General features: G+C 33.5%; 3 protein-coding genes, 1 long non-coding RNA gene and 1 pseudogene across 4 annotated transcripts; 3 read left to right on the top strand and 2 right to left on the bottom strand.

The window, feature by feature from the left end:
* Window positions 1-5,279: 5,279 nt before the first annotated feature.
* On the bottom strand, window positions 5,280-7,987 carry LOC120152413 (14-3-3 protein 4). The gene is made up of 5 exons (XM_039164635.1): window positions 7,890-7,987; window positions 6,759-7,269; window positions 6,519-6,641; window positions 5,770-5,886; window positions 5,280-5,509 (listed from the first exon to the last, which is right to left on the bottom strand). Exons 2-5 carry the CDS (start codon window positions 7,236-7,238, stop codon window positions 5,447-5,449), a joined length of 783 nt encoding a protein of 260 aa, XP_039020566.1. The 5' UTR covers window positions 7,239-7,269; window positions 7,890-7,987; the 3' UTR covers window positions 5,280-5,446.
* On the top strand, window positions 6,145-21,467 carry LOC120152415. Its single transcript, XR_005518670.1, has 3 exons — window positions 6,145-6,246; window positions 6,376-6,444; window positions 21,458-21,467. It is a non-coding gene; the product is annotated as an uncharacterized LOC120152415 (long non-coding RNA).
* Window positions 11,660-13,828, top strand: LOC120152412 (pentatricopeptide repeat-containing protein At2g13600-like). Its single transcript, XM_039164634.1, has one exon. The coding sequence runs from the start codon at window positions 11,679-11,681 to the stop codon at window positions 13,797-13,799; it is 2,121 nt and encodes a 706-aa protein (XP_039020565.1). The 5' UTR covers window positions 11,660-11,678; the 3' UTR covers window positions 13,800-13,828.
* On the top strand, window positions 18,720-18,839 carry LOC120152414. The gene has a single exon (XM_039164636.1). It carries the CDS (start codon window positions 18,720-18,722, stop codon window positions 18,837-18,839), a length of 120 nt encoding a protein of 39 aa, XP_039020567.1.
* A 384-nt stretch (window positions 21,468-21,851) lies between the features above and the next one.
* On the bottom strand, window positions 21,852-23,895 carry LOC120152188 (annotated as a pseudogene).
* Between the last annotated feature and the right edge of the window lie 3,737 nt (window positions 23,896-27,632).

The following is a 27,632-nucleotide window of genomic DNA, read 5'->3' as shown; positions in this document are numbered from 1 at the left end:
TTAATATCCCAGTTGTCATTAATATCAAGTAAACTATCGAAACCAAGATTGGGATTTTCATCCTGTGGATGAAACGTGTAATCACGCAAAGGGCCAAGAGCAGGGAGCCAGTCATATTCTAACACATGTAGATGTCGACCATTACCCGGGAGCCAGATCAATTGTTTGCGAAATTGATCCCAAGAGTGAGCCAGTGCTCTCCATAGTGGCGAGCAGGCTGGTATGGCGATCAACAGAGGGCATAAGGTGTGCATGTGGTATTTTTGACGTAGGATTTTGATCTAATAATCATTGGGACGAGAGATCAAAGCATGACATATTTTCCACATGAAGGTCGTGTTGTGTTCATATGTCCTGTGAATACCCAAACCGCCTCTCCGTATCGATTGGCAGAGAGTCGACCACTTAACAAGGGAAATATTGCATCCCTCAGAGGAAGAGCCCCAAATAAACTGTCAGATGATTGTATCCATCTCATTACAGATGCCAATCGAGAGGCGAGTAGTCTGCATGAAATAAATTAGTATTGCCACCAAAACTGCTTTAACAAGAGTGATCCTGCCTGCCAAGGAAAGCAATTTGGCAGACCACCCATTTAGCCTTACTTTCATCTTATCCAAGATAAAGTCAAAGTCGGAACAACGAAGTCTTGCATGAAGAACCGGCACCCCCAAATATTTTCCGAGCGACTCAACTTGCTGAAACCCCAAGAAAGAGCATATAGATTGCTTAAAAGAAGGCTGTGTTTGGGGAGAAATAAATGCTCGTTTTCCTAGAGTTAACTTTGTGCCCCGAAGAAGCACCAAAGTCAACTAAGGTGGAAGCAATAAGGCGAGCTTGGGCCAAGTCTGCTTTACTATAAATGATGAGATCATCTGCAAAAAAACAAGTGAGACAGAGGTGTACCATTCCTTGCTAAAAAGAAAGGCGATCAGGTTCCAGAAGTGACCCAGGTTGTTTATCCATTGTTCGAGGCATTCCATGATAAGGACGAAGATGTACGAAGAAAGGGGATCACCCTGACGAATACCCTTTTCAGGTCGAAAGGAATCCATAAAAGACCAGTCCGTTGAATCTACATGATGGAAGAGGATACACAGCGCATAATAATTTGAATAAGGGAATTAGGGAGCCTAGCATCCACAAGCGTGTCTCGGATGGAATCCCATTTCACTCTGTCAAAGGTCTTTTCAAGGTCGTTCTTGATAGCCATCCACCCCTGCTTCATTTTTTTGTTACGCATGGAATGAACAATATCTTGATTAAGAATAATATTTTCTATAATCAATCGTCCCGAAATGAAACTGGTCTGAGTCGGTTGGATGAGGCGAGGCATAATCGGCTTGAGTCTTCTGACAATGATTTTTGTGACGAGCTTGTACAAAACAGAGCAAAGACTGATAGGGCGGAAGTCTGTTATCGATTGGGGAGAATCAAACTTTGGGATGAGAACAAGTGTGGTTCGACAAAGAGAAGCTTCGATGGGATTACCTTGAAAGACAGAAGTAACCAAACAACAAACATCAGATCACACTACATGTCATTGTTTTTGGAAGAACTCTACATGGAGTCTATCAGGTCCAGGAGATTTAAGAGGGGCCATCTCGAAAAGAGCAGTCTTTATTTCTGATTCCACAGGGGATGCTTCTAGGGTGGCTCGATTAAGATCAGACAGAGATGGAAAAGCCTTGAGAGGGAATAAGGGACCCGATGAGTATCGGGGTTTGCATAGAGGTTTCGGAAGAAAAGAACCATTCGTTATTGAAAAGTTTTAGAGAGGAGATTCGATTCCTGCTCTTTCAGATCTTATATTTTTGGTGAAAATATTTTGAATTTCTGTCACCATGGGCAATCCAATCCGATCGGGATATCTGTTTCCACAAAAGCTCCTCTTGATCAAGCAGGGCTTCTAATTCAGTTTGTAACTCTAATTCAAGATTTCTAGGAGAGGCCCTATTTCGGCGCCCTAGAGCTTTCTGGGTACCTCGAAGACGAGAGATCACCATGCTTTTTTTGTGTCAATGTAACCATAAACAGAGGAATTCCAGTTGTCTGTCACAACTGAAAATTTTGAGATAGTTTATGATAGGCTTGAAATAGGTTTCTAGTTATCAGAGACCATTATACCAAAATCTTCATGGGATAGCCATCCAGTAAAGTAACGAAATTGTCGAGCTGGAGTTCTGGGAGGATGATTTTCTCTACACAACAAGATAGACCTATGATCAGATCAGATACGAAGCAGGTGAGTCACAAATGTGTCGGGGAAATTTTCGTCCCAAAGGAAATTACAAATGAAATGATCCAGCCTGGCATAAAGTAAACCTCGGTTCCATGTAAAATCAAGCCCTTGGAATCCTAGATCCCGGAGACCATAATCAACCATGAAGTTCTAAAAAGCTTTACTAGGCCGAGAGGAATTAGCACAACCCTTCCGGTCTGAAGAATGGAGAGTGTCATTAAAATCACCAGATAAGACCTATTAAGTGTATAAAAGTACTATATTTTCTATCATTTTTCTCTCATAATTATTGCTAGATTTAGGCTCTTTTTATCTGCATTATTAGTTATTCATGCATGATTCCATAATTTTCCTTCACCGCTAAGTTGGTCTTGCATTTTTTCCACTTTTTGTGGAAATGATACTGTTGGTGTGTTATTTGTGTTTCGCTATCATCCATGAGCCAAAAGAAGAGATTTCTAGGGTCGGGGTCGGAGTGACATTCTCGAGAATTGGGGTGGGTTGCGAAGACGGAGTGATCAATGGGCATATGTCTTTGACGTGACCATATTTACCACACTCGAAACAAATGGTAAGGAGAGCTTCATATTCAATGGATTGAACACGACCATTGATCAAGATTTTAGAGATGAGGGGTTTGCTAAAGTCGATTCGAACATCCATTTGAGCGAAGCGACCTCTACGACCATTCTCAGTTTGAAAGCAATTTTGATTACCGATCCAATGCATTTGTCGATTTCAGTCAGGGGGTTACACTTATAAAGGGGTGGCTGGATCGGATCCAAAAATGTGGTTTTCATAGGATGTGGTTAAGCAGTGAAAAAGTCGATCGTCCAAGGCTTAACAATCAAGTAGCGGCTGAATATCATCCATGGTCCTTCGGATATAGCTTTCAAGAAATTGGACTGCGTTCGAAAGGTGATCAAGAAATAATCATCCTCAATATTCATTACACGAACCGGTTGGGAGGGCTTCCAAAGCTCGTAAATTTTGTTACGTAGCGTTGTATATCCGATTTTCCTTCCCAAAAGTTTTGCCACCACCATTTGGTCCAGGCTCTTGGCTGTCAATTCTTGAACGCGGGAGGAAAAGTCGATGGAGATAATGCCATCAATAACTAAACGGACAATATCTCCCTCGAACAACTCAATTTCCTCATCATCAATAATAGGCTCTTCCGAGTGTGGCTGATTAGATGCGTCTTTCATCAGGGTTTCCTTATATGACTAAACAGGGAGTTCTGTCTTTGCAGGGATTAAAGCGTTCGTAATCCCCTTCGGGCCAGTTGTTTCAGGGTTTATCGAGTTTTAAGTAGTAGGTACAACAATATTGCCACTGCCGCTGGTATCCATTGCATCGGTAGGGTCATCTGGGGGTTTATCACCTATCCTACGGGACTTCTTGATGAATCGTCCGTCATCAGATGACGGCGCAAGAGCTTTTCGAGGGCAGGATGATTCCGAGGAAATAGAAACGTGCAATAGGGTTCAATTTGTATACATTATTTGTATTTGAAAGTCATTTTCATGGGCAATTAAACATTGCCGTTGTAAAATATAATTGCCCCTCAATTATGAGAACAATTTAGTCACGTGCTTTTGTCTAATTCGAGTGTCCGAAATAGTGGAGATCAACACAATAACAAATAAACTTCATTTTGATTAGTTGTTGATATATTAAATTCAATCTTGAGAAAGAAAAGATAAACTAAAACAACAACCAAACGATAAAAAAATATCATAAAACAAAGAAAAACGTGTAATCAAGATAGAGAAAAAACACGTTATAAAGATATATTTATTATAAATTAAATAAACAAAAGAAAAAGAAAAATATAATATAATATAAAAATATAAAATATAAACTACCGTTTATAATAAAAAAGAAAAGAAGTAACATTAAGATTTTTGAGTGATGGCGTTAGGGTTTTTGAGAGAATTTTTCATTTTATTTTCTTTACTAAAGGTTGTAAAAGATATTTTTTTTGGGATAAAAATGTTATAAAATTATAAGAATTGACTTCTATCGAATTTAATCGTATCATCTATCTAAAGTTTAACCATCTTGTTTTACATAAATAGGTAATAAAGTGTTGATTTATCTTAGTGGATTCGATGAAAAATTAATATAAAATAATCAATCATTAATCTAATTAGAAATAACTTTTAAAAAGGATGGATTAAATGAGTATTAAATGTCGATAAAATATTTGATAAACAAATATAAATAAACATAACTCAATGTTATTTTTATTTAAAACCCTAAATACAACACACTGCTCATAGCCTTATTGTCCATCTAACTCAGTTGGTAGAGTACAAGACTCTTAACGTTGTAGTCGTGCGATCGAGTCCCACTGAAGGAACTTATAACGGAGGTATTTCACTGAGGAAACTTATAACGGAGGTCTTTCACGAAAGTTGCTCTTAACCTGACGTTGGAGACAACCTACTACCATACCTCCCCTTACCTCATTACCTATGAGAATAGGTCAACTAATTTTATTTGTATGTTATTATTAATATATCTGATTTCTGATCACTCCACTGCTTTTCCGTTCTAATCCTAACCGCCAAAAACAATTAATATTAATTTTGTATTTTTAATTGCTTTTCGACCACTTCATCAAAACTAACTGTAACAAAAATTACGAATCTTATGGATGAGAATTTAATATATAATAATTTAAATATGAAGACGAGAATTTTTATATAATATTATTTTTCAAATTTTATATAGTTTTAGATTGTAAAATAAATAAAACATATAACTTAGATTAATAGTTAAAAATAATAAAATTTGTGGTGATAGTCGCATGTCACTTTACTTTTATCAAAAAGTATTTTCCATAGTTTTTAACCTAGGTTAATACATTATCCAAACAAAACCAAATTCTTGTGCAATGAATAAAATCATTTGGTAAATGCCGGAACAGAAATGCGACATTTAAAACAGGACTGGAAAAACATTTACTAACTCGATTCTAGCATTGCAACATGAAAACCAAACAAAAACCAAATTCTTGTCCAATAATAACGATGACTATAGTCCCCTTTGAAGGGATCATTTCAACTCCAAGTGCCGATTAATGTATAAAAAAGGAACCTTCTTCTACAACAACTCGCATTTCATCTATGTAAAAAGTAAAATCTACGACATAAATAACAGAATACAGAGTACATGTCATACGAACTTTACTCATCATCACTGCTGTCCCTCGCCTGACTCGGGTTTGGAAGCTTCCTTGATCTCGTCTCCGGCTTCGTCCTAAATCAAACAATACAAGCATCAATCATGGAACACCGCATTCAAGCAAAATGCAAATCAACTAGCAATGTGCAACTTTTATCAAAAGTTACGTCAGAAAGTAATCCGACATCCCAAGTTTGCCCCAAAAAAATTGGGAATGAATGTAACCTGTGTTGGCCCGTTGGCTTTATACACAGCATTTTTAATACAGTAAATAAAGCAGAAAGTTTAAGAGGCCATGGTAGAAAGCTACTTGATCAAGAAAGAGAGAGAGAGACCGTGATGTCGGATGTCCAAAGAGTCAGGTTGTCCCGAAGAAGTTGCATGATCAATGTACTATCCTTGTATGAATCCTCACCCAATGTATCCAACTCAGAAATAGCCTCATCAAAAGCCTGCCAAATGAAGAACATGTCATTTATCCGAAAATATTTCCGGATTTTCACATAAGATCAATCTAAAATCTCCACCTTGTATATAAAGGGTAAAAATTAACAAACCTCAACAAAATGTATAACGTTTTAAGAAATACAGAAAGCAATCATCAACATGTTATCTTGTGGACTCACTCCATGCTATAAAGCAACACATTTTATGGTGAGGAAGTGTGGAGATATCGTCACTCCTTCGAACTTCTTTTAAGCTCAGTTTTGATACCATCACAAGTATCAATCAGATTCATAAAATATATTCAGGAGTTAAAAGGTTCTCAGACCAGTAATTCTCATAGATATACTCAGAGATGCATCAGAAGTGTATCAAGTAGGAGCATGATTAATAAACAGCCAACTAAAACAGATGGAACTATAGCAAAAGAAGTTTAATGAACAGATGGGACTATGCAAGAGAAGTTTAATAAACAGATGGAACTATAGAAAGAAAAGTTCAATAAACAGATGAGACTACATAGCAAGAGAAGTTTAATAAACAGCCAACTAAAACAGCATAATCTGGTTCAATATCTGTTATAACTCGATAGAGACAAAAATACACAAGAAACCAATATAAATTAGAAGAGAATAAACACCTGTTTAGCGAGATTGCAAGCACGATCAGGTGAGTTTAGGATTTCATAGTAGAAAACAGAAAAGTTAAGAGCAAGTCCCAGCCTAATTGGGTGAGTCGGTGCTAGTTCACCAAGAGCAATATCCTGCCATCATAAAAAAAAGAAAAAGAAAAAAGAAGCTATGAACTTCTATCAGAGGATGCTCAAGAAATTATAGAGAAAATAACACATTCACAACATGGCATTACCAATTTCTCCTACCTGAGCAGACTTGTAAGCCAACAAAGTGCTCTCAGCAGCTTCCTTCCTCTCAGCACCAGTCTTAAACTCAGCAAGATACCTGTGATAATCACCCTTCATTTTAAGGTAAAACACCTTGGATTCAGCTGATGAAGCTGAAGGAACGAGGTGAGACTCGAGAAGGCTCAAAATCCCATCACAGATCTTGCTAAGCTCAGCTTCAATCTTGGCTCTATACTCCTTGATGGTTGCAACATGATCCTCATTTCCTCTGCTCTCTTCCTTCTGCTCAATTGAAGAGATGATCCTCCACGAAGCCCTCCTAACCCCAATCACATTTTTGTAAGCCACGGAGAGAAGGTTCCTTTCCTCGACAGTCGGCTCCACGTCGACAGTTTTTGCAATTTTTTCCATGAACTCAACCATCTCCTCATAGCGCTCGGCCTGCTCAGCTAACTTCGCCATGTAAACATTTTCCTCTCGAGATGACTCAGTCGACATCTTTACTCTATCAATCTAAGAAGACCCGATCCTGCAATACCAAAAATTTACATTTACCAAACAAACATTTCTAACAAATCTCGTTGGTTCTAAACAAGTGCATCGAAATCGTGAACAAGCATTGGAAACATTATCATTCATGTACCCTAAAACATCGCCGTAAACTTAAAGTTATTCCTTTCTTCCAAAATTTTGAATTTACGATCAACTAAAAACAGGTACAGCCTAAAATATAATTATTAACCAAAAAATATCCAAGCTCCGAGGAAGGTAAACCATTAGCACTTGCTCCCGTCCTTCGCTTTTCAACAGTTTCTAGGTAACCAAGCAGATCGAATTCAAACCTTCTTTGGTTAGTAATTTTTTATACTTCAAGTGAGCAGTAAAACACTGGGTCAGAACAAAGATTTTCTCAGTAACCAAAATTTCCCGATTTCTAGGAATCCAACAGATCAAATCTAAGAATAAGTCACTGATTAGTCAAATCAAGCAAAAAGAAGCTCAAACCTCAAACAGATCCAAATAAAACCACAAAAAGTTAAATCTAAGAAAAACTAGTAAACCACACAATTCATCAATCAAAACAAATAAATAAACTACGTGTATCCATAAAAAATAACTAATAGATAGAATATGTCCGAACTAACGTACCTCTTTTTTTTCGATAGCGTTGATGGTTATGAGAAAATAAGAGAGGAAAATAAGGTATATTAGAGAGGGGAGTGAGTAGGGCAAGAAATGACGAGGGTTTCTCTATTTTTATAATAGCTTACCTTTATTATTTAAAAGATTTAGAGTGTGGACGGGGACGAAAGAAATAGCGCGGCCCAAAGAGAATGTGCAAAATGAGCGTTCACCGTCAAACCCAATTTTCTGTCCAAAACTTGAATTAAATAAATTCCTTTCTAAAAATTCACTTTAAATTTAAATATATTTTAAATTATAATATAATTATATTTTATAATTATTATTTGGGGTAACGTTTATTACTTGAACTATCAGTTTTGATCTATTTTAGTAATTAAATATTTAATTTTTTTCAAAATTATATTTAACGTTTAGTTTTTGTTTCGTTTTAGTATCTCCTTATTAAAAACTTAACACGAGTAATTTGGGCGTGACATCTTTTTATAGATAAATTGCATCATTCATCACCTAACTATCTTCTCACTCCTATTTTGGTCACTAAAATTTAAACTTTTTATTTAATTACTTAGCTTTTAAATTCCTCTAATTTAATCGTTCTAACTTTTAAATATTTTTATTTTTAATTATATATTAATAAAATATCATGTCACCAAAATAAAAAAATAGGAGCAATTTGAAAGTTAAGTAGTTAAATTGAAAATTTTTAAACTTTAATATCAAAATAGGAGTGAGAAGATAGTTGAGGGATGAATTATGTAATTTACTTGTAAAAAATACAATGATGTTAAGTTTTTAACAACGATGTACTAAAATGAAACAAAAACTAAATGTTAGGTATGATTTTGAAAAAAATTAAAAATTTAAATATTAAAACAGATCGAAACTGATAATCTAAGTATTAAACACATAATTTACCCTTATTATTTTGATGACAAGTATTTATATACATATTATGTGTACAAAAATCCTCATTAATGTGTGTTAAACAATTACACCAATATAATTCAAATGTTAATCTATAAGATTCAAATAATAAAGAACCTTTACAAATTATTTCATTATATAATCGATGTTATCGATACGTACTCTTCAGGCTAAATTGACGAGATAATGTTGTGGGAAAAAAACTTCACGAGATAATGTGTTTCAACAATTAATTGCTGAGATAGGGTGTTTGCTACAGTTCGAAACGTAGGTCGCCAGGTGATCCCTTGGTCGCCATGTCGTCCCCGCGTCCAACAATGAAGGTCGCCATGCAAGCCCCGCACAAAGCTCTGCGCTCCCTCATGCTGCAATAATTTAACGTGATTTGCAGCAGCCTCTCCCCTCATTCATGCAACAATAATTGATGTTATAATTTAACATGATTTGCAGCAGCTAATGTTGTGTTTATTGGATTAAAAAAATTAAACTCAAATATTTTAACTAATAATAACATGTTGTGTTTGTTGCTAGTTGATTTCAAAGAGGCGTGAACCACGTGCAAATAGGAGCATGACCCACTCGATTAACTAGAGGAATTATAGGTACTTTTTTAATCATTTTATCTAATATGTTAATAAATTATATCGAATCGAATTTTAAATAGATCTATTATGTTTTCTTAATAATATTTAAGTTCATTATTATTAATATTCAATGATTTGATAATTAATGATTTAGTAATGATATGATTTAGTAATGATTACTAATAATGATTTATTATTAATATTTAATGATTTGATACTAAATATTTAGTAATGATTAGTAATAATGAAATTATAATAATTACTAATAATGATTACTAATAATTATTTAATAATAATTAAATATTTAAATAGAATTTATTCAATTTAAATCGAATTTATAAATAGTTGAACTTATAACAAGTCGAATTTATAGTTATAAATAGTCGAATTTATTCTTTTTACATTTAACGTAGAGACATGCATATTTAATATTATAATATTTAAGTTTTAATAATATTTAACATAACCTCAAATGCTTTATAAAAGAAAAGCAAAACTGACGCCTATAAAATATTGATATTTTATAAACATGTATCGATACATAACAATATAACAGTAAAACTATGAAAAAATCAGTTTCATTCTAACAAGATAACAGGTAATTGTATTGATTAAATATAAATAACATAAAACTATTGATTTTGTGAAACCTAAACCCTAAAATACTTTAGTTATTATTAGAAACCCTAAACCCTTGATACAAGATTAATAACCCTAAATCTTAAAATATTTTGATTATTACTGAAAACTTTTATAAATTCGTGGTATGTTGAAGGCAATGAAAGAGGTAGAAGATGATGATATCTATCATGATGGTGATTACTATCGATTTAAATTGAATAAATTATATTTAATTATTTAATTATTATTAAATAATTATTAGTAATCATTATTATTAATTATTATAATTTCATTAGTATTAATCATTACTAAATCATTAGTATCAAATTATTAAATATTAATAATAAATCATTATTAGTAATCATTACTAAATCATTAAATATCAAATCATTAAATATTTATAATAATGAACTTAAATACTATTAAAAAAACATAATAGATCTATTTAAAATTCGATTCGATATAATCGATTAACATATTAGATAAAATGATTTAAAAAAATTATCTATAATTTTTCTAGTTAATCAAGTGGGCCATGCTCCTATTTGCATGTGGTTCACGCCTCTTTGAAATCAACTAGCAATAAACACAACATGTTATTATTAGTTAAAATATTTGAGTTTAATTTTTTTAATCTAATAAACACAACATGGGTTGCTGCAAATCACGTTAAATTATTGCAGCATGAGGGAGCGCAGAGCTTTCTCGCGGGACTTGCATGGCGACCTTCATTGTTGGATGCGGGGACGACACGGCGATCTCCTTGGTCGCCCGATCAACTGGTGACCTACGTTCGAACTGTAGCAAACACCTTATCTCAGCAATTAATTGTTAGAACACATTATCTCGTGAATTTTTTCCCACAACATTATCTCGTCAATTTAACCTACTCTTCACGTACAATTAAAACTATTTATTCACTGACCAACGACTGATTATTTAGAGTGGGATAGCTATTAGATTTTTTAAGTAAAATTAGGAGTTTAAATTTTAACATTCACGTATGAAGTAAATTAGGTTAGAGGGTCATCCTCATAATGAACATTTGCAATAGCTGATCTGAATTAATAGATTAAATACCAGTATTAATTTAAAAATAATTATTTATTCACGTTTTAAGGATAAATTACATATTATTATTTAAGAGATTTTAATTTGATCATTAATCTTTTAGTTTTGTTTATTAGATCATTTAATTATTTAAATGATGTCAATCAAATTATCATCTATTAACATTTAACAGATAATGTAATGTGATAGTTAAAAAAATTAGTATGATTATATATTTATTATTTATTACTTACACATTCTATAATTGGATCCTAATTTTAATTTAATTAAATAAATTAAAATTAAAACTAAATTGATAAAATGTGTAAATATATAATTATATTGAACTTTTTAACTGTCATGTCATATTTTTCGTTAAATGTTAATGATTGGCGACTAGACTGATACTATTTAGATAATTAAGTGATTTGATTGATAGAATTAAAAGATTGACTGTTAGATTAAAAACTTTACATAATTAAAATGGGTCATGTGTATAATTAATCTTTTTTACAAAAAAAGTGTGAGTAGTTTTTTTTAAGAGAGGTAGCTAAGTTTGACCACAAATGAGAACTATGTAGGACAACCCCTTAAACAAGTGACACCGATAATAATGTCGTTAAGATGCATTGTCCCAGCAAAATGGAAGCATAATATCTACAAACTATACTCAACTCAGCCACCTCAAATAATTTCTACAAATATTTACATAAATAAGTTGGTGAAGAGCGGGCAGTTATACATCGCGCGGAATATGTTCGATGAAATGCCTAAAAGAACCGTTGTGTCATGGAACACCATGATTTCGGGTTACTCAAAGTGGTGGAAATTCAATGAAGCCCTTGCTTTACTTTCATCCATGCATCGGAGTGATGGTGTAAAGTTTAATGAGTCCACTTTTTCCACCGCACTAAGCTTATGTGGTCGCCTGCAATCTTTAAGCCTCGGGAAACAGCTTCATTGTGTGGTTATTAAATCTGGGTGTGAGAGTTTTGAGCTTGTTGGAAGTTCTTTGTTGTATTCTTATGCGAATTGTTTCGAGATCGAAGAAGCGAAGCGAGTTTTCCACGAATTGCATGATAAAAATGAGTTGTTGTGGAATTTGATGATTGTGGGTTATGTTGAGTGTGGCTTGATGAGGGAGGCTCTCGATACGTTCATGAAGATGCCGAAAAGGGATGTTGTGGCTTGGACTACTTTGATTTCGGGATATGTGAAGAGCGAAGAGGGATGCGAGAAGGCTTTGGAGTTGTTTTGGTGGATGAGAGGGAGTAGTGAGGTGATGCCTAATGAATTCACGTTGGATTCTGTTATAAGGGCTTGTAGCAGGTTAGGTGATTTATGTGAAGGGAGGCTTGTTCACGGGATTTTGATCAAATATGGATTTGAATTTGATCAATTAATTGGTGGTGCACTGATTGAATTTTATTCTGATTGTGAAGCTATTGCTGATGCTAAGAGAATCTATGATGGAGAAACAAATCCGTGTTTGAGTGCTTCAAACTCACTTATTAGAGGGCTTTTATCAATGGGTAAGATTGAAGATGCTGAACTGGTTTTCAATAGACTAGTTGAGACAAATTTGGTTTCTTATAACCTGATGATTAAAGGATATGCTGCTTGCAGTCGAGTTGAAGACTCGAAACAATTATTTGAAGAGATATCTGAAAGAACAATAGTTTCTACTAACACCATGATTTCTGTATATTCCAGAAGTGGGGAAATTGATAAAGCTTTGAAGCTGTTTGAAGAAACACAGGGCAAAAGAAACTCTGTGACGTGGAACTCAATGATGTCTGGTTATATTCAAAATGAGCAATACAAAGAGGCTCTAATGCTGTACCTGAATATGTGCAGATTACAAATAGCGTGTACAAGGTCGACATTCTCAGTTCTCTTTCATGCATGTTCATGTCTGAGATCTCTTCAACAAGGACAATTACTTCATGCACACTTGATCAAAACACCATTCCAATCTAACGTTTATGTTGGAACATCCCTCGTAGATATGTACTCGAAATGTGGCAGCATCATTGATGCTCACAAATCATTTTCCAGCATCTCTTCACTTAATGTGGCAGCATGGACAGCTATTATTAATGGGTATGCACACCATGGGCTTGGCTCTCAAGCTATCTCACTCTTTGAGCATATGTTGGAGAAAGGTGTGGTCCCTAATGGTGCTACTTTTGTTGGAATTCTGTCTGCCTGTGCGCATGCTGGTCTGGTAAATGAAGGAATGAAATTGTTCAGGTTGATGGAAAATTGCTACGGTGTGGTCCCAACTATAGAACACTATGCATGTATGGTTGATCTTCTTGGTCGGGCAGGTCTTCTGCAAGAAGCGGAGGAGTTCATTAAAAAGATGCCAGTTGAAGCCGATGAGGTTATTTGGGGAGCTTTACTCCATTCTTGTTGGTACTGGATGGACATGGAAGTCGGTGAGAGGGTAGCAGAAAAGCTGTTCAGTATGAATCCAAAGACTATATCTGTATATGTGATTCTATCAAATGTATATGCAATACTTGGGAAATGGGGTGAAAAGTTGGAGGTGAGGCAGAAGTTGAGGGACATGGAAATGAAAAAGAAACCAGGCTGTAGTTGGATTGAGCTAGACAACAGACTCTTCGTGTTTTCTATAGAGGATAGGAGCCATCCATGCTGTAACATGATTTATGCAACCTTACAGCACCTGACAACAAATTTAAACTCTTTTCATTTCACTTCGTTTTGATTGCAAGAGATTTTGCTATTTACTATACTAATAAGGGGTCCTGGCTGTTCTCATGCAGCACACAACAATTCATCAATCAAGGTCTTTTAGTTTGCAGATTCATCATTGGTGTTTCCTAAATTATGATCCAAAATGAGCAATAAGGTACAACTATTCTGCTATTGCAGCATTTTCTGTTATGCTAGAGGTGCATTATAGATTGGATGTTTTCTTCATGTTCTATAAAGGAATTATCATTTTTCCTTGCCATGGATAGCATGTAGTAAGTAGTAACCTAAACCACTCATAATACACGTTACTATCAAAACATTAACTCGATTTTTAAGAGATCATTTTATTAGTGGCCAAAGTCAGACATACACATTCGATGGGTCTGTCAAGTTTTCAAGTTTGGATTGTTCTGTCAACATTGTAAGAATTATTTCTTATTTTAAGAAAATCCCGAGTTGAGGTCTGTGCAAGTTTGGGTTGTTCGGTCAACATTGTTACTATGCTAATTAGTAATTACTAACCTAATTATTAGTGTTGCTCCACCTTTCTTTACCTTCAAGTCAAGTTACTATTTTTCCAGAAACTATTACAGATAAATGCAGGAATATGTCCATGCATTTGAGAAAATTTCTCCAATACTAATTCATTCAGCAGCATCTGACATTATCAAGAATTCAATTACACTGAATACTCCTTGATTTTCCTGTTATAATTTTGTCCTTATTTTGTGCTAAATATTTCCCTATACTTCAAGTTCGCAGTTTTAATCTACATGCCGATGGATTCTTTCCTCCATTCAAGCTTAAGGCTATTCAGCCTTATCTGTGTTTTCTTGTTGTTTCATAGTTCATCTGCTAAAGATGAATTTGGCTGCAGCTTTTGAAAGGGACTCATCGAGGAGGCATTGGTGTTGTCATAAGAGACATCAAGGGGGTTGTGGTTGAGGCAGCTGCCATCCCATTGTCAAATATACTGGATGCAACTCTAGCTGACGCTCTTGCCGCATGGGAAGGTATTGTACCGGCTAATTAGATGGGAATGCATGCAGTTATCCTGGAACGGGACTCAATTTCAGTGATTAAGAAGTTACAAGACGACGAGGACGATATTTCCGGCATGGAACTTGTAGTCGAGGAAATGAAACGGTTGAAGCAAAGATTGGTTGAATGTGGTCCGGTATACTGGAAGAAAATAAAATGAGGTTGTGAATGCTCTTGCAAAATCAGCTTGTTAAGTGCTTACTGAAATGGTTGAATACCCTGACGAAATCCACCAACTAGTGATGAATGATGTTATCAATAGTGAATCTTAATAGGTTAACTTCTATTAGAAGTCCTAGTACTATATTTAAAAATTTATTTTAATCCCTCTACTATATCTAAAAAGAAATATTTTAACTCATTTACTATACCTAAAAGTTCATTCTAGTCCCTCTACTATAGAAAAAGGCATTTTAGTCCCCACACATTTGAAAAGTGAATATTTTGGTCCCGTCAACTTTAAATTTATAGTTAGTCGGCTTAAATATTTTGATTTAAACATTCTTTAAGTGCCTTTCAATTTTGAATTTGAACAAATTGATCCATCTTGAAAAAGAAAGAGTAATTTATTTAAGTACACTCCGAAAGCGAGTAAATAAGAAAGATCTGTGATGGTGTTGGCCTTTTTTTTCGTTATTATATGACACGTGTCCAGCTATGGTTGGTTGGTCACTTATCTTTTATATTTGTATACTTTTGCTCATCAAATTCAAAAAACTTAAGTTTTGATCACTTAAGTTATTGTTTTATTAAGTTATGGTCATGAGATGTTGAATATTGTTAGTTAAATGGAGTGATACGTTAGTAAAATGATTTAATTTTTATTTTATTCCTTAAACTTTGGATAAATACCAATCATGTGCTTTTTTGTAAACTTGAAGTAGTTTAGGAACAAAATTTCAATTTAACCATTTTTAATATGTTTTATTTCCAAACCCCGTCTTTCCCTTTGCGTCGCATGCCCTATTGTTGTTTATCTTCTCTGTCGCCGATCACCTAATGAACATGGAGCAAGAAACTCCGGTAAACGAGCCTCAACCGCTTACGTCCGAGTAAAGATAAAACCTATCATGGGAGGCATAGAATATTCGGAGCTCGACAGACTTTTGAACTATGAACATAATAGTGCAACATTAAACATGAAATGAAGCTGGATTACTGTTGTTTTTCTTTCACCTACATAATACATGTGACATATTCAATTGATGTAGTGTTTTTTATTTGAACTTTTAGAATTCAAATTCAATTCTAATTACAATTTTGAACTGTTAATTCAAATTCACATAAATAATTTAGAATTAAAAAATATTTAAAAAATTAAATTGAATTTTATTTATCTCATCACTTAATCAAATATTTAAATCTAAATCAGTGCAAACAACCTTGTACTCTTTAATAAAAGGAAAACACCACCAACAACCAATTGATTTAGTTGGATGAGGCACTAGATTCCTTAAGCAACGTCTAAGCAATGTCAGGGGTTCGAATCATTGCGTTTGTGTACGGAGCAAACTGAGTTGGGAGGATTGCCCTCATAATGGACCTCTGCAAAACCCGATCTGAATTAGTCGGTCAATAGATCAGATATCAGTGATTAGTTAAAAAAAACACCATATTGTTTCACTTTTCATTTGGAATTTATTAATCTATGTAAGAGAAAGAATGTGTATCATGGTGGAGTTGTCGTTATAAGAAACAAAAGCAAATTTGGCATTCAATGAATGTTTACAAAGGTGGAAAAAGAATGAAATGAAAGCTATTATTTTTGGCTCTTCATTTGGAACATTAATTTCAGACCAATGGAGAAGCCACTAAAAATCCCATTATGTCAAAACTAATTTGTGGGACACTTCACTCCTACCCACCACAATTTGCAACATATCTTGCATGTTGCCATCACGTTTCTTCAAAAAAAAATCTTCTATTGAAGATATTCATAACACAATATTATATCTTATAATTATTTATACTATTGAAGATATTAACTCAGGCGTGTGGGATCCTTTTGACAACCTTAAACATGTAAGCCCAATTGATCTGACATGTTTAATTGTTTACAAAATTTTCATACAATTTGACCCATTTTTTTAACAATTATCTGTGAGTTAGGTTTTTTTAATGTTAGGTAATGATTTGATATAAACTAATAAAATTAAACGCATAATATATTAATATAATAGTTTAATTTAATTTGATTTGATTAATTTATAACTTAATAGGATTGTTTAAAAATTCTAACTTAATACATTGAACCAAATATTTTAAGATCGTTTATGATAATATTAACATCTTCAAAGAAACCAAAACAAAGATACGATAATCCAATCTTAGGGCATAAAAACATGGATTAACCCTAACGTTAATAATAAAAAAAGTCAAAGAAGGATCTCCAAATTAAAGAATGATAAAACAAAAATCTTGGTTGTCTTCTACGAGCAAGGCAAAGGCAATGTCTCACACGGGATTGTCACGTGCGGACCGGTCCTCTTTGTACCTGACATGTTTATTTTATTACCAGAAAGAGATAATGGCAGGGACCAACAACTGGAAGGCGAAAACATGGCCCCATTGTTTGGTAATACTGTTCTGTGTACCTGAAAAATTGCATGATGATAGAACTAAAGTTTCCACACGTGACATGGATAAGATATTTATATGCCTATATTTAATTATTTTATTTTAAATATTTAATTCATCTGTATTTTCGTGGACCAAATGTTATGGTGAGAGTTTTAAGTATCATGTACAGAACAATCTGAACATTCACTGTGACTTGAATTATCTAATGTCTTGTCCCTTTTAACAATCATCGATAGTGTTCAGGGTTAGGGTTTATTAATTTATATAATTTATTCATATTACTATTAAATATGCTTTATTTTACAATTAAATTATTGGAGTTGACTATTTTTTGTAAGTCTTTTATATTAAAAAATGTAATAATAGTATGGTGATATATTTTAAATGGTGATATATATTTTAAATGTAATAATAGTATGGTTATATATTTTAAATGGTGATATATATGACATATAGATTAGCCCCAACATATCTTTAGGACAATCACTGAAGAATGCATGGCAGATGAGTGTAACATTGAAATGTAAGGAATATACAAATAGCTAGCTGTGAGCAACATTTAAAAGGGACCAAGAGTTCCTTGAATTTAGGCAGATGTTTGGTCAAACCTGAGCATTTTCAGAACTGAGTTGAATCTAAAACACTCCAGGATAATAGATTAATCCCCTTTAGTATGGTATAAGTGAAGCCACTGAAGCAGCTTTGGTGATATGGGTGTGGAGCACGAGACAACACGTGGGATTAGCATGCTGTGTTCTTAGTTTAATTACATTCATTTATGTGTTTTCTACTTTCAAGTGTCACTCAGATTCCTTTGCAATGTCTAGAGTTTTGAGCTTTAATTTATTTTTCTTAGCTCAATAAAAGAAATAATGAGTATATTAAGATAATCACGAAATCTAAATATAAATCGGAAAACGAAAAATCAGATCACATTCATGAAAACATGCATGCCCTCTCCCATCCTTCAAAGTTTCAAGTTTTTCATCAATGGCCGACCAATTGTCTTGGGCTAGTAATTCCCACACTAAATACCGCATATGATTACGTGTCATATTCAAAGCTAGACAAAGAAATGGAGTCTTTTTTTATATTGTTCATATTTTTGTTTTGGGAAGCTGAGATGCAAGAATCTGGACCACACCCTCCCTCTATAAAAAGCCCTACCATCTGCTCTCGTTTCAAACAATCTCACAAAATAACAGCATTTCCACCCTTTTGCCATTTCCAAAAGATCAAAGAGAGTTTAAACAACATGAAGATAAGCTTAAGCAGTGGTACTACTAGTACTAGCAGTTCATCAGCAGCCATGGGAGAGTCCAAGAAGAAGGTTTCATGCAGAAGGCTTGGAGGGTATATCAGACAACAAAAAGGAAGGCTGTATATCATCAGAAGATGTGTTGTTATGCTTCTTTGCTGGCATGATTAAACAAGTATTTGCTGCAAACTTGGAGCTGATGAAGGATTCATCCATCTCTTCCAGTATCTGAGAGTATTTTTGCAGCAAATTTAGGCTTCTTTCTTTCTTCTTGTTTTCCAATTGTAAATAGCAAAAGATGTGATCATATCGGTTAGGGCTTTAGAGAGCTTTCTCCTACCTTTCAACTGGCGTTTCAGACACAAAAAATCCTCATGTTAAATCAGATAAACCTTATATTATTCACAATAATATATAATTTCCTTATAATGTTTCTCTTGATTTTGCAGAAGTTTAATCACTTACATTCATGTGTAGTGTTGTTACTGAACTGCAAGTTTTAGGGTTTATTGAAAAATACGTATCGTTTCATTAAGCAATTCATCAGGAACACATTCAACATTTCATCAATGATTGTGTCAACATAATCCAGCAAGATGAAGTTGCAAAGAAATCATAAAGGGTCAATTATAACTGAGAGAACTTCATGCATCAAGCCATGCACCTCATATTTTTTTCTTCATCCCTTAATCTAATAAATTACAACTTTGCTTTGCCGAGCAAAAAAAAAATACAAATTTGTCGAGTCCTCAAAAGGATTTTGGACATAGAATTTGATTAAACATGAAGGAGACATGAATCCTATGAAAGAGTATGCGAATGCCCCTTTGGTTATGAAGGTGACTTGGACGAAGGTAATCCCATATGCCATGGACAAGATATTTTGACAAATTGAAGAAGAAAAACACTAAAACCATACTAAATAAGTAAAATTTCTCATTTCAGTAGCGTTTCGCAAAGGAAAAACACAAAAAGTAGGTTAATATTCAATAAACATTTTACTTCAAAATAGAGTTTTGGCTAACATATAAAGAAAAATAAATAGATTACGTCCTTTCTGGAACATAACTGTATATTTCTGTTTCTGAAATAATTTTGGCGCAATACAACTTAGGTAATGATTATGGCATAAACTTTGTCGAAGTTCGCTTGGAACACTTATGAAACGAGAGGAAATGAGCAGATCAATGGTTAATGGTTGGACCGGTAGACTAAGAAGCCGGGTTCGACTAAATACCTAAGAAAGGGGCTTAGGATCCTTGAGCTTTAAGACCCAACTTATGGATAAAGACGCTTCATATTGATTCAAATTTTAATTAACGATTAAATTATTTTTTTAGTTTTATTGATTAAAATTTATTTGATGAGGTAAGAATTTGAGTTGTTGAATATTATTTGATGATTAAGTTTAATTAGATAGAAATACTTATGTAATAAAGAACTTAAGTCAAAATCTTAAGAATATTTTATATATTATTTGATGATTAAGTTTATTAAATTCTTTTCTCTATAATGTAAGGCATGCTTTAACATTTAAAATTTTAAGGCAAACTTATTTTAGAGAGATACAATATTTTTTAACGATCATTATAACTTTTAAGATTATATTGTAGAGTTTGTAGAAATCTTAAAATAGTAGTTTGTGATGCATTAAATTTTAGAATGTATATATAAAGCTTAGGGTATAAGAGAATTTCATGGATTTGTGCTATTTATGATATGTACATTTGTATTAGATTATGGTCTCTCATATGTAGAGATACAATATCAAACTGCATTAAATCTCGTTTTTAACTTGCATTAAATTCTTTGTTGATCTCACTTTTTTTTCACTTACAAATTCTTAGTAAGAGCCATCACAAGTCATGGCTGGGTTGTTCAATTTAAAAAAAAAAATACTACAAAATTTGTTAGTGATATTTGAGACATACAAAATAAGTTTTATCGCAATAAGATTATAAAGGATCTCAAGCTATGATGATTTGTTATAAGATCTGAATAAGCAATTAACAATAAAAATCATAAGAAGCGACATAACTTAATTCCAAGCCAATTTTATGATTAACAATGAGATCCAATTATAAGACTTTGATTTCACGGAGTTTGGGTTTACTTTTAAACGTAGGGTTAGTTTCTTGGGCTACTTTTGCTTCTGTGTTTAGTAGTTATGTTAGATTTGATAAAGTTAAGGAAGCTGTTTCGACTTTCGAAGTTATGGATGAGTACGGTTGCGTTACGTATATTGTTGCCTATAATACTTTGATTAGTGCTATTTGTAGGGAGGGTAAAACCATTGATGGCTTGGAGTTTCTAAGAGTGGCTAAAAGCAGGATTAAGCCGGCTTTGGATAGTTACGCCATCTTGCTAGAAGGGTGGGAAAATGAAGGGAATGCTAGTTTTTGATGAGATGATTGCGGAAGTAGGGTGGTATCCCGGGAATGTACCGGCTTATGATTCGTTTTTGAATACTTTGATTAAAGGAAAGGATGGGATTAGTGAGGCTTCGAGGCATGTCGATGTACTACTAGAGAAGAAGTGTTATCCAGGGATGAAGTTTTTTTAGGGATGCACTCTGCGATTTTCAGAAAGTCGGTAATGTTAGGGGCGCTGAGTTGATTTGGAAGGCTATGGAGGAGAAAGTTGGGATTATGCCTGATACGGAGATGTACTGCTTATTGCTTGATACTGGATTGTGCCACTGGCCAGATATTTTGAGAATGATAATCATTTAGTTGCGAACTAGGTCACTAAATGCTTAGATACTTGTATAAACATTTTGTGAATACAAGTGATTATAATCAGTTTAACGGTTATGCTTTTGCTTTTGCATGTGATATCCAATCCGATAAGAATTTCCAGATAATAGTGCTGAAACTATCTTGTTTGCATGCCTATTTTGTTGTGTTTGTAGACACTGGTTGAGTTAGGGAAGATTGAAGAAACCTCTTGCAATATGGTTAGTGGGAAAACTTGAGCAACCTGTGCAATTGTTGTTGCCACATGGTTACAGAGAAATATGCTTCGACAATGGTTCCTACTTCCCAGGCCACCAAATGTAACCAAATTCATACAGACGTTATTCTTTATTCTTTGAATCTTGGCTATGAGACACAATAATTTTATACTTGTATACTTTTACTACTAAAGAAATGAAAAACAATATATGCCATTCCATATGATCCATCCTTGAAAATTACAGTCTTCCATTAGAAAAACACTACCCTACATTAGAAAAGCAGAAAGATAGAATTGCAGTTACACACTTGGAGTTGTCTTTTTAATTAGGGCGCATCTCGTCTCATCAATTCCATCAGATTGCATGAAACTCGGTTAAAACATCTCCATTCTCTTCAACTTCTTCAGTCAACTCACAGTCCTCACTCGGTGGCAGCGAGTTGCCAAGCTGAGGTGGCAATAAGCGGCCTTGTATGCCACCCGAGTGTTAAACACCCATCATTCTCCTCCACTCTGTACCCATCACCGCCAGCAAACAGAGCCAACAGCATGCTGGCTTGCTTGTAAGCATTTGAACCCAAGCGAACTGGGCTGAATCCGGGTGTTTTCATCCGAGACCTCCACTGAGCCAGTGTCTCATGTCGTTCAACTCGCTCTACCCCTTCACAAGCAACCACATTACAAATCTGTCTTCCCAGATACAACTCCGACATAACCATGTCCTGACTTGATGGCGGCGCCACTCCTGAGCCTTCTAACGAGTCAAAAAGGCTAGAATAGTAATGTAGAGCTTCAGTGAAGCGGTCTACGAAAACAGGACTGTTATGATTCGCTTCTTCTTCTACAATCGTGATAATTTTGGGCTTCATGGCTTTGATCGACGAAAGAACCTTTTCTATCCCTCCAGGTCGAGCAAGAAGCCGGTGAAGTTCAAATATGGAATTCACGGCCAGCGTCTCGACCTCAGGAGGTCGGATATCAAGCATTTTGGGCTCGAGGTCTGCCAAACTATTGACCATGAATCCCCTGAACTCAAATTTGACGCCAATAGTTTCAGCTAACTGCGCTAACTTACATCCCACTTGCTGCAAAGCATTGGTATTATCCGGTTGCCGCGGGCCAATACCCGTCAATCGAAAAACCGGCGGCCCACCTGGCCTTAATGCAAGCTCTTGCATTAAAGCCGGCCATTGCATCCCCTGTTTTAACCCGAAATCAATAACGTGTACTCTGTTTGACGTTGCAAAAGCTTCGAGAATAGCTTGATTGGCTGTAAATGAGCGAATTTCAAGTAAGGGCAAGTTTCGTAAAAGTGCATCTGCAGCATATCAGTGTAGGAAGGATGAAGCGAGTCTTGTGGGTAAACGCCGTAGATTCGACGAGCTAAGGCTTCAGCAAAATAGGTAGCCACTTTCCGCATGGCACCAGCTTGAGACGCGGCAAGTAAGCCTATATGTTTGACTAAAGCATCAGCCAGCTTGAGATTCTCTTGTTGGACAGCTTCGGCACAAGCCATCAAGGTGTGAACCAGTCGAACCCCAGCTTCCTGTGAGTCAACCAAGACAACAGGTCGAGTCGATGACTCAGTTGGTGAAGATGATGAGTCAGTTCTCAAGGAGGTTTTGATCCGTTTTGGTTGTGGGTAAGCAGCAACCCCGGGAATTGCCCTCAGATCGTACTCGGAATCATCGTTATAAACCTGGGATTGGTTGCTGCTAACAATTTGTTGATGTTGCTGTGGCTTTGGAGAATTGGAATCCGAATTGGGGAGAACAGGATTGTTCAACTCAGTCAACATGCTTTGAACCCAACTCGAAAGATCCGAAGGATTGTAATGAACAGTATCAGAAGCAAGATGTGAAATCCCATCTTCTTGAGCAGTTCCCATAGCCATCTCCAACTGTTCCATTTTTTGAGCCACATCCGCCATGTCTGAAGACCGAACGTTGTAACCCAGAACGGCCATTAACTCGTCCATGTCGCCGGCATCTTGATCTTCTTCCCATAGTTTCCCTTTGTTAGTGATGGAGCTCTCACCCTTTGAGCCACTGCTACTTCCATAATCGCCGCCGCCGGCTCCACAGATATCCTGATGATCTCTCTTCATTTTTGGTTTTTGGAGAGTATGGAACGAAAATCCAAGGCTAGAATTTGGTCATGGTATGGAATTGAAATCTGGATTACGATTATTCTTGAATTTTAGCTTTTTCTTCCAATTTAAATAAAGAAATAAAATTGAGATAAAAATGGGTGGAATGGAGACCTAATAGAGGAAAGAGGGAAGAAGAGATAAGGAACAACGGAGGCCATAATAATAATGCAATTTTTTTCATTTTATACTTTAATTTCTTTTATATTTTCTTTTATATAATCATTGCACGAGTAAATTAACCTACTTACTTAAATAAATTATTATTACTTTTAGAGATTATGAATTTGAATATCAACAACGAGTATAATAGGATTATTGAGTGTTTATAATCATATGATTAAGAGTATTCAAAATATATATTATCTTTTAATTATTTTAATTTAATAAAAATAATAAATTAATTTAGATTAAATATTATACAAATTTATTATGAAATAAATTTTTAATTTAATTTACTTTAATTTATAATCTTAATGATTATAAAATAATATTTATTCTAAACTATTCTCAATAATCTACGACGCGCACACATTTTGAAATTATGAAATTATAAGGAAAAATAACAATCTCTTCTCTTTGGTATTGAGATGACTCAATACTTTTAACATTAAAATACTTCATAATTTGGTTTAATATTGAATTATAATTTTATTATTAAACATATAATAAAAATAATAATACTTTTATGATAATAATAAACGATTTTAAAATATTTTTATTGATATAAAGTAATTACAAGTTGTAGAATCTATTCTAAAGATTCTCGATCATTTGACAATATGTGTTAAATATTCAATAGTCTCCGGTATTCGTGGACCTACCTCGGTACATATCGTAAGGAATTACGGATGAATGTCTCCCCATTATGACATTAAAATCATTACACATTATTGTAGTCGGGCTGTCAATTTGATCAACTTGTTTAATCAGCCCATAGTGGGAGCTTAACGATTGACCCCGAACAGCACGCACTTGAACAAAATGTGCATACATCTCAATAGCGGTTTCTGAATAATTACTTTGAGCTTCAACAATCATTTGAACATCATCATTGTTCGAAAGTTCGAACGCTGTATAAGTTAATTGCAACAATGATGTTGGAAATCTATACTGCAACGACGACATTCTTCTACTACTTCCAACATGAATCTTCCTTGAAATCTTCGTTATCAGCTCCTCAAGAGTTATGTTTCTCTTGAATGATATTTTAACACGCTCATTTGATATGAAAACAACGCCGATTTCATCTTCTCGAATTTCACCATCATAATAAACAATAACTGAAAGTCGCGCCATTCTTTGAGTTTAAAAGTGCGACAATATTATATCTGCAAAAAAAATAACTAAAACAAACCTGATTAAATAAATTATATATAAACGAAAATATAACACAATAAATTTTTTACACATTAACGTAAATAATTTAAATAATATAATATTATATTATTACCTGCACCGCAAAACTATTTCGACGTATGCTCCCGCTTTTCAATTTTACAAACATAAAAATTAATTGAAAATAATTAGTATAATATTTTTTTCAAATAATGATAATAAACAATAAGTATAATTAAAAAATGATAATAAAATTACCTTATAACGAAAAATAGCACGAACTTCTAAATTAAATATGAGAAGATTGTCTGAATTATTACTCGTTGACGAAATTGTTGTATTAATTTATAAGTTGAGAGGAGAGATGTCAGGAGATGTGAGAAATTTAACCGGAGGCGGAGGGTATTTATAACTATATAAGGCGCGGTACCTGCACCGCTCTATATATAATTATTCAGATATAGCGCGGACCAGGGATCGCGTTAAATATAATTCTTGTACATGGCATATAGCGCGGCCCCTGATCCGCGCTATACCCCTACGTGGCGTATAGCGCGGATCAAGGGGCACGCTATACACACGTGTAACCCATGTCAGCGTATAGCGTGGTACAGGGGGCGCTCTATACCCCACGTGGCACCAAATCAACATATAGCGCGGGGCAGGGGGCGCGCTTTACTGCTACGGGTGTTAGATCGGGAAATATAATCTGACCGGTGTTAGATCGGTAAATATACCGATCACCGGTAATTTTTCGGGAAAAACACCAGTAAATTGACCTACTTAAATAAATTATTGTTATTTTTAGAGATTATGAATTTGAGTATCAACGACTTCAGTAGGACTATTGAGTGTTTATAATCATATGGTTAAGAGTATTCAAAACATATACTATCTTTTAATCATTTTAATTTAATAAAAATAATAAATTAATTTAGATTAAATATTATACAAATTTATTATGAAATAATTTTTAATTTAATTTAATTTATAATTTTATTTTTAAAATAATCTTAATGATTATAAAATAATATTTATTCTAAACTATTCTCAATAATCTACAACGCACACACATTTTGAAATTATGAAATTATAAGGAAAAATAACAATCTCTTATCTTTGGTATTGAGATGACTCAATACTTTTAACATTAAAATACTTCATAATTTGGTTTAATATTGAATTATAATTTTATTATTAAACATATAATAAAAATAAAAATACTTTTATGATAATAATAAACGATTTTAAAATATTTTTATTGATATAAAGTAATTAGAAGTTGTAGAATCTATTCTAAAGACTCTCTATCATTTGACAACGTGTGTTAAATATTCAATATTCTCCGGTGTTCAAACATTAAATCTCTAGAGATAATAATCATCTCTTTAATCATTAAGGTAGTTTGGTTCGTACTTAAATATTCTATAAGGTCTCGAAACTAAAAACATATGTATATTATTTGGACTGCTTATAAAATTATATTTCATCATTAGTGCATAAATGATAATTTTTAGTATAATTTCATGTATTTTAAAATGATTAAATTCAAAATATGAATAATAATTCATAGTATTCATTAATTAGTTGGATAAAATTTAACGAAATTGAAATGCCAGTGCACTCGTTGACATTTTTGTAACGATATATTATAGAATGAGATTTTGTAACTAAAGCATCGTCATAAATAATTGGAAATGCAATAATAATAACATTAAATTAAAAAAATCAAGTTTAATTGCTTAAATAATAGTAAAGTAGTTTTTTTATTAATAAAATTATTATTTTTTATTAAATGGTAAGGTAGTTTTTGTTATATAATTATGTGAACAAATTTAGGTATTAATTTTATTTTTTTGGAATAATAAATTTAACAATATACATATTTTATATTGTTATCATATTTATATTCTTCTTCTTATTATTATTTGAGACATTATTTATTGGTCACGTTAACTTAGTCTTCCATTTTAAAATACTAATAAACCATACAAGAGGAGCCGTAATAGCTCCGCAACTCTAAAAAATATTCAAATTAAGAAGGGTAAATTATACCTATGACCACTTAATTGTTATCTATTTTTATTTTGTCTATTAATCTTTTAATTTTATTAATTAAATAATCTAATTATATAATTGTGTCAATCAAACTATGAATATTTAACATTTGACGGAAATACTAATATTGCAGTTTTATCGATCAAAGACTAAATTGAAAAATACAAGAAATATTTTAATCTTCAAACTTGTCAGTTTCTTTTCGGCTACAATTTTTTTACTTTTTTTATCAAATCGAACCAATTGACAAAAAAAATGCGTACTTATTAACCATGCATCAATTATTTTGTCTTTTTTATTGATTTCTTTAACTCTTATACATTTTCTAAATAATTTTATAATATTTAATATTTTTTAAAATTTTGGGTAATATTAATAACTTCATTATTTGTTTTGAATTTATTTTTTAATATTTTATCATTTTGAAATATTTTTATTAATTCCAATACTTTTTAGATTTTTTT

Source organism: Hibiscus syriacus, unplaced genomic scaffold (assembly GCF_006381635.1).
Source record: "Hibiscus syriacus cultivar Baekdansim isolate YM2019G1 unplaced genomic scaffold, ASM638163v2 tig00111088_pilon, whole genome shotgun sequence".
Taxonomy (NCBI): domain Eukaryota; kingdom Viridiplantae; phylum Streptophyta; class Magnoliopsida; order Malvales; family Malvaceae; genus Hibiscus; species Hibiscus syriacus.
This window is presented reverse-complemented; position numbering and strand designations above follow the sequence as displayed.

What these genes read in the sequence shown, in the direction of transcription:
- LOC120152413 (XM_039164635.1), bottom strand. Translation starts at nt 7,238, where the DNA reads ATGTCGACTGAGTCATCTCGAGAGGAAAATGTTTACATGGCGAAGTTA. An exon ending in TGGCTTACAAGTCTGCTCAG is followed by an intron (nt 6,642 to 6,758) that starts GTAGGAGAAATT and finishes TTATGATGGCAG; the next exon opens with GATATTGCTCTTGGTGAACT. An exon ending in TTTGGACATCCGACATCACG is followed by an intron (nt 5,510 to 5,769) that starts GTCTCTCTCTCT and finishes TGTTTGATTTAG; the next exon opens with GACGAAGCCGGAGACGAGAT.
- LOC120152412 (XM_039164634.1), top strand. Translation starts at nt 11,679, where the DNA reads ATGTCGTTAAGATGCATTGTCCCAGCAAAATGGAAGCATAATATCTAC.
- LOC120152414 (XM_039164636.1), top strand. Translation starts at nt 18,720, where the DNA reads ATGGGAGAGTCCAAGAAGAAGGTTTCATGCAGAAGGCTTGGAGGGTAT.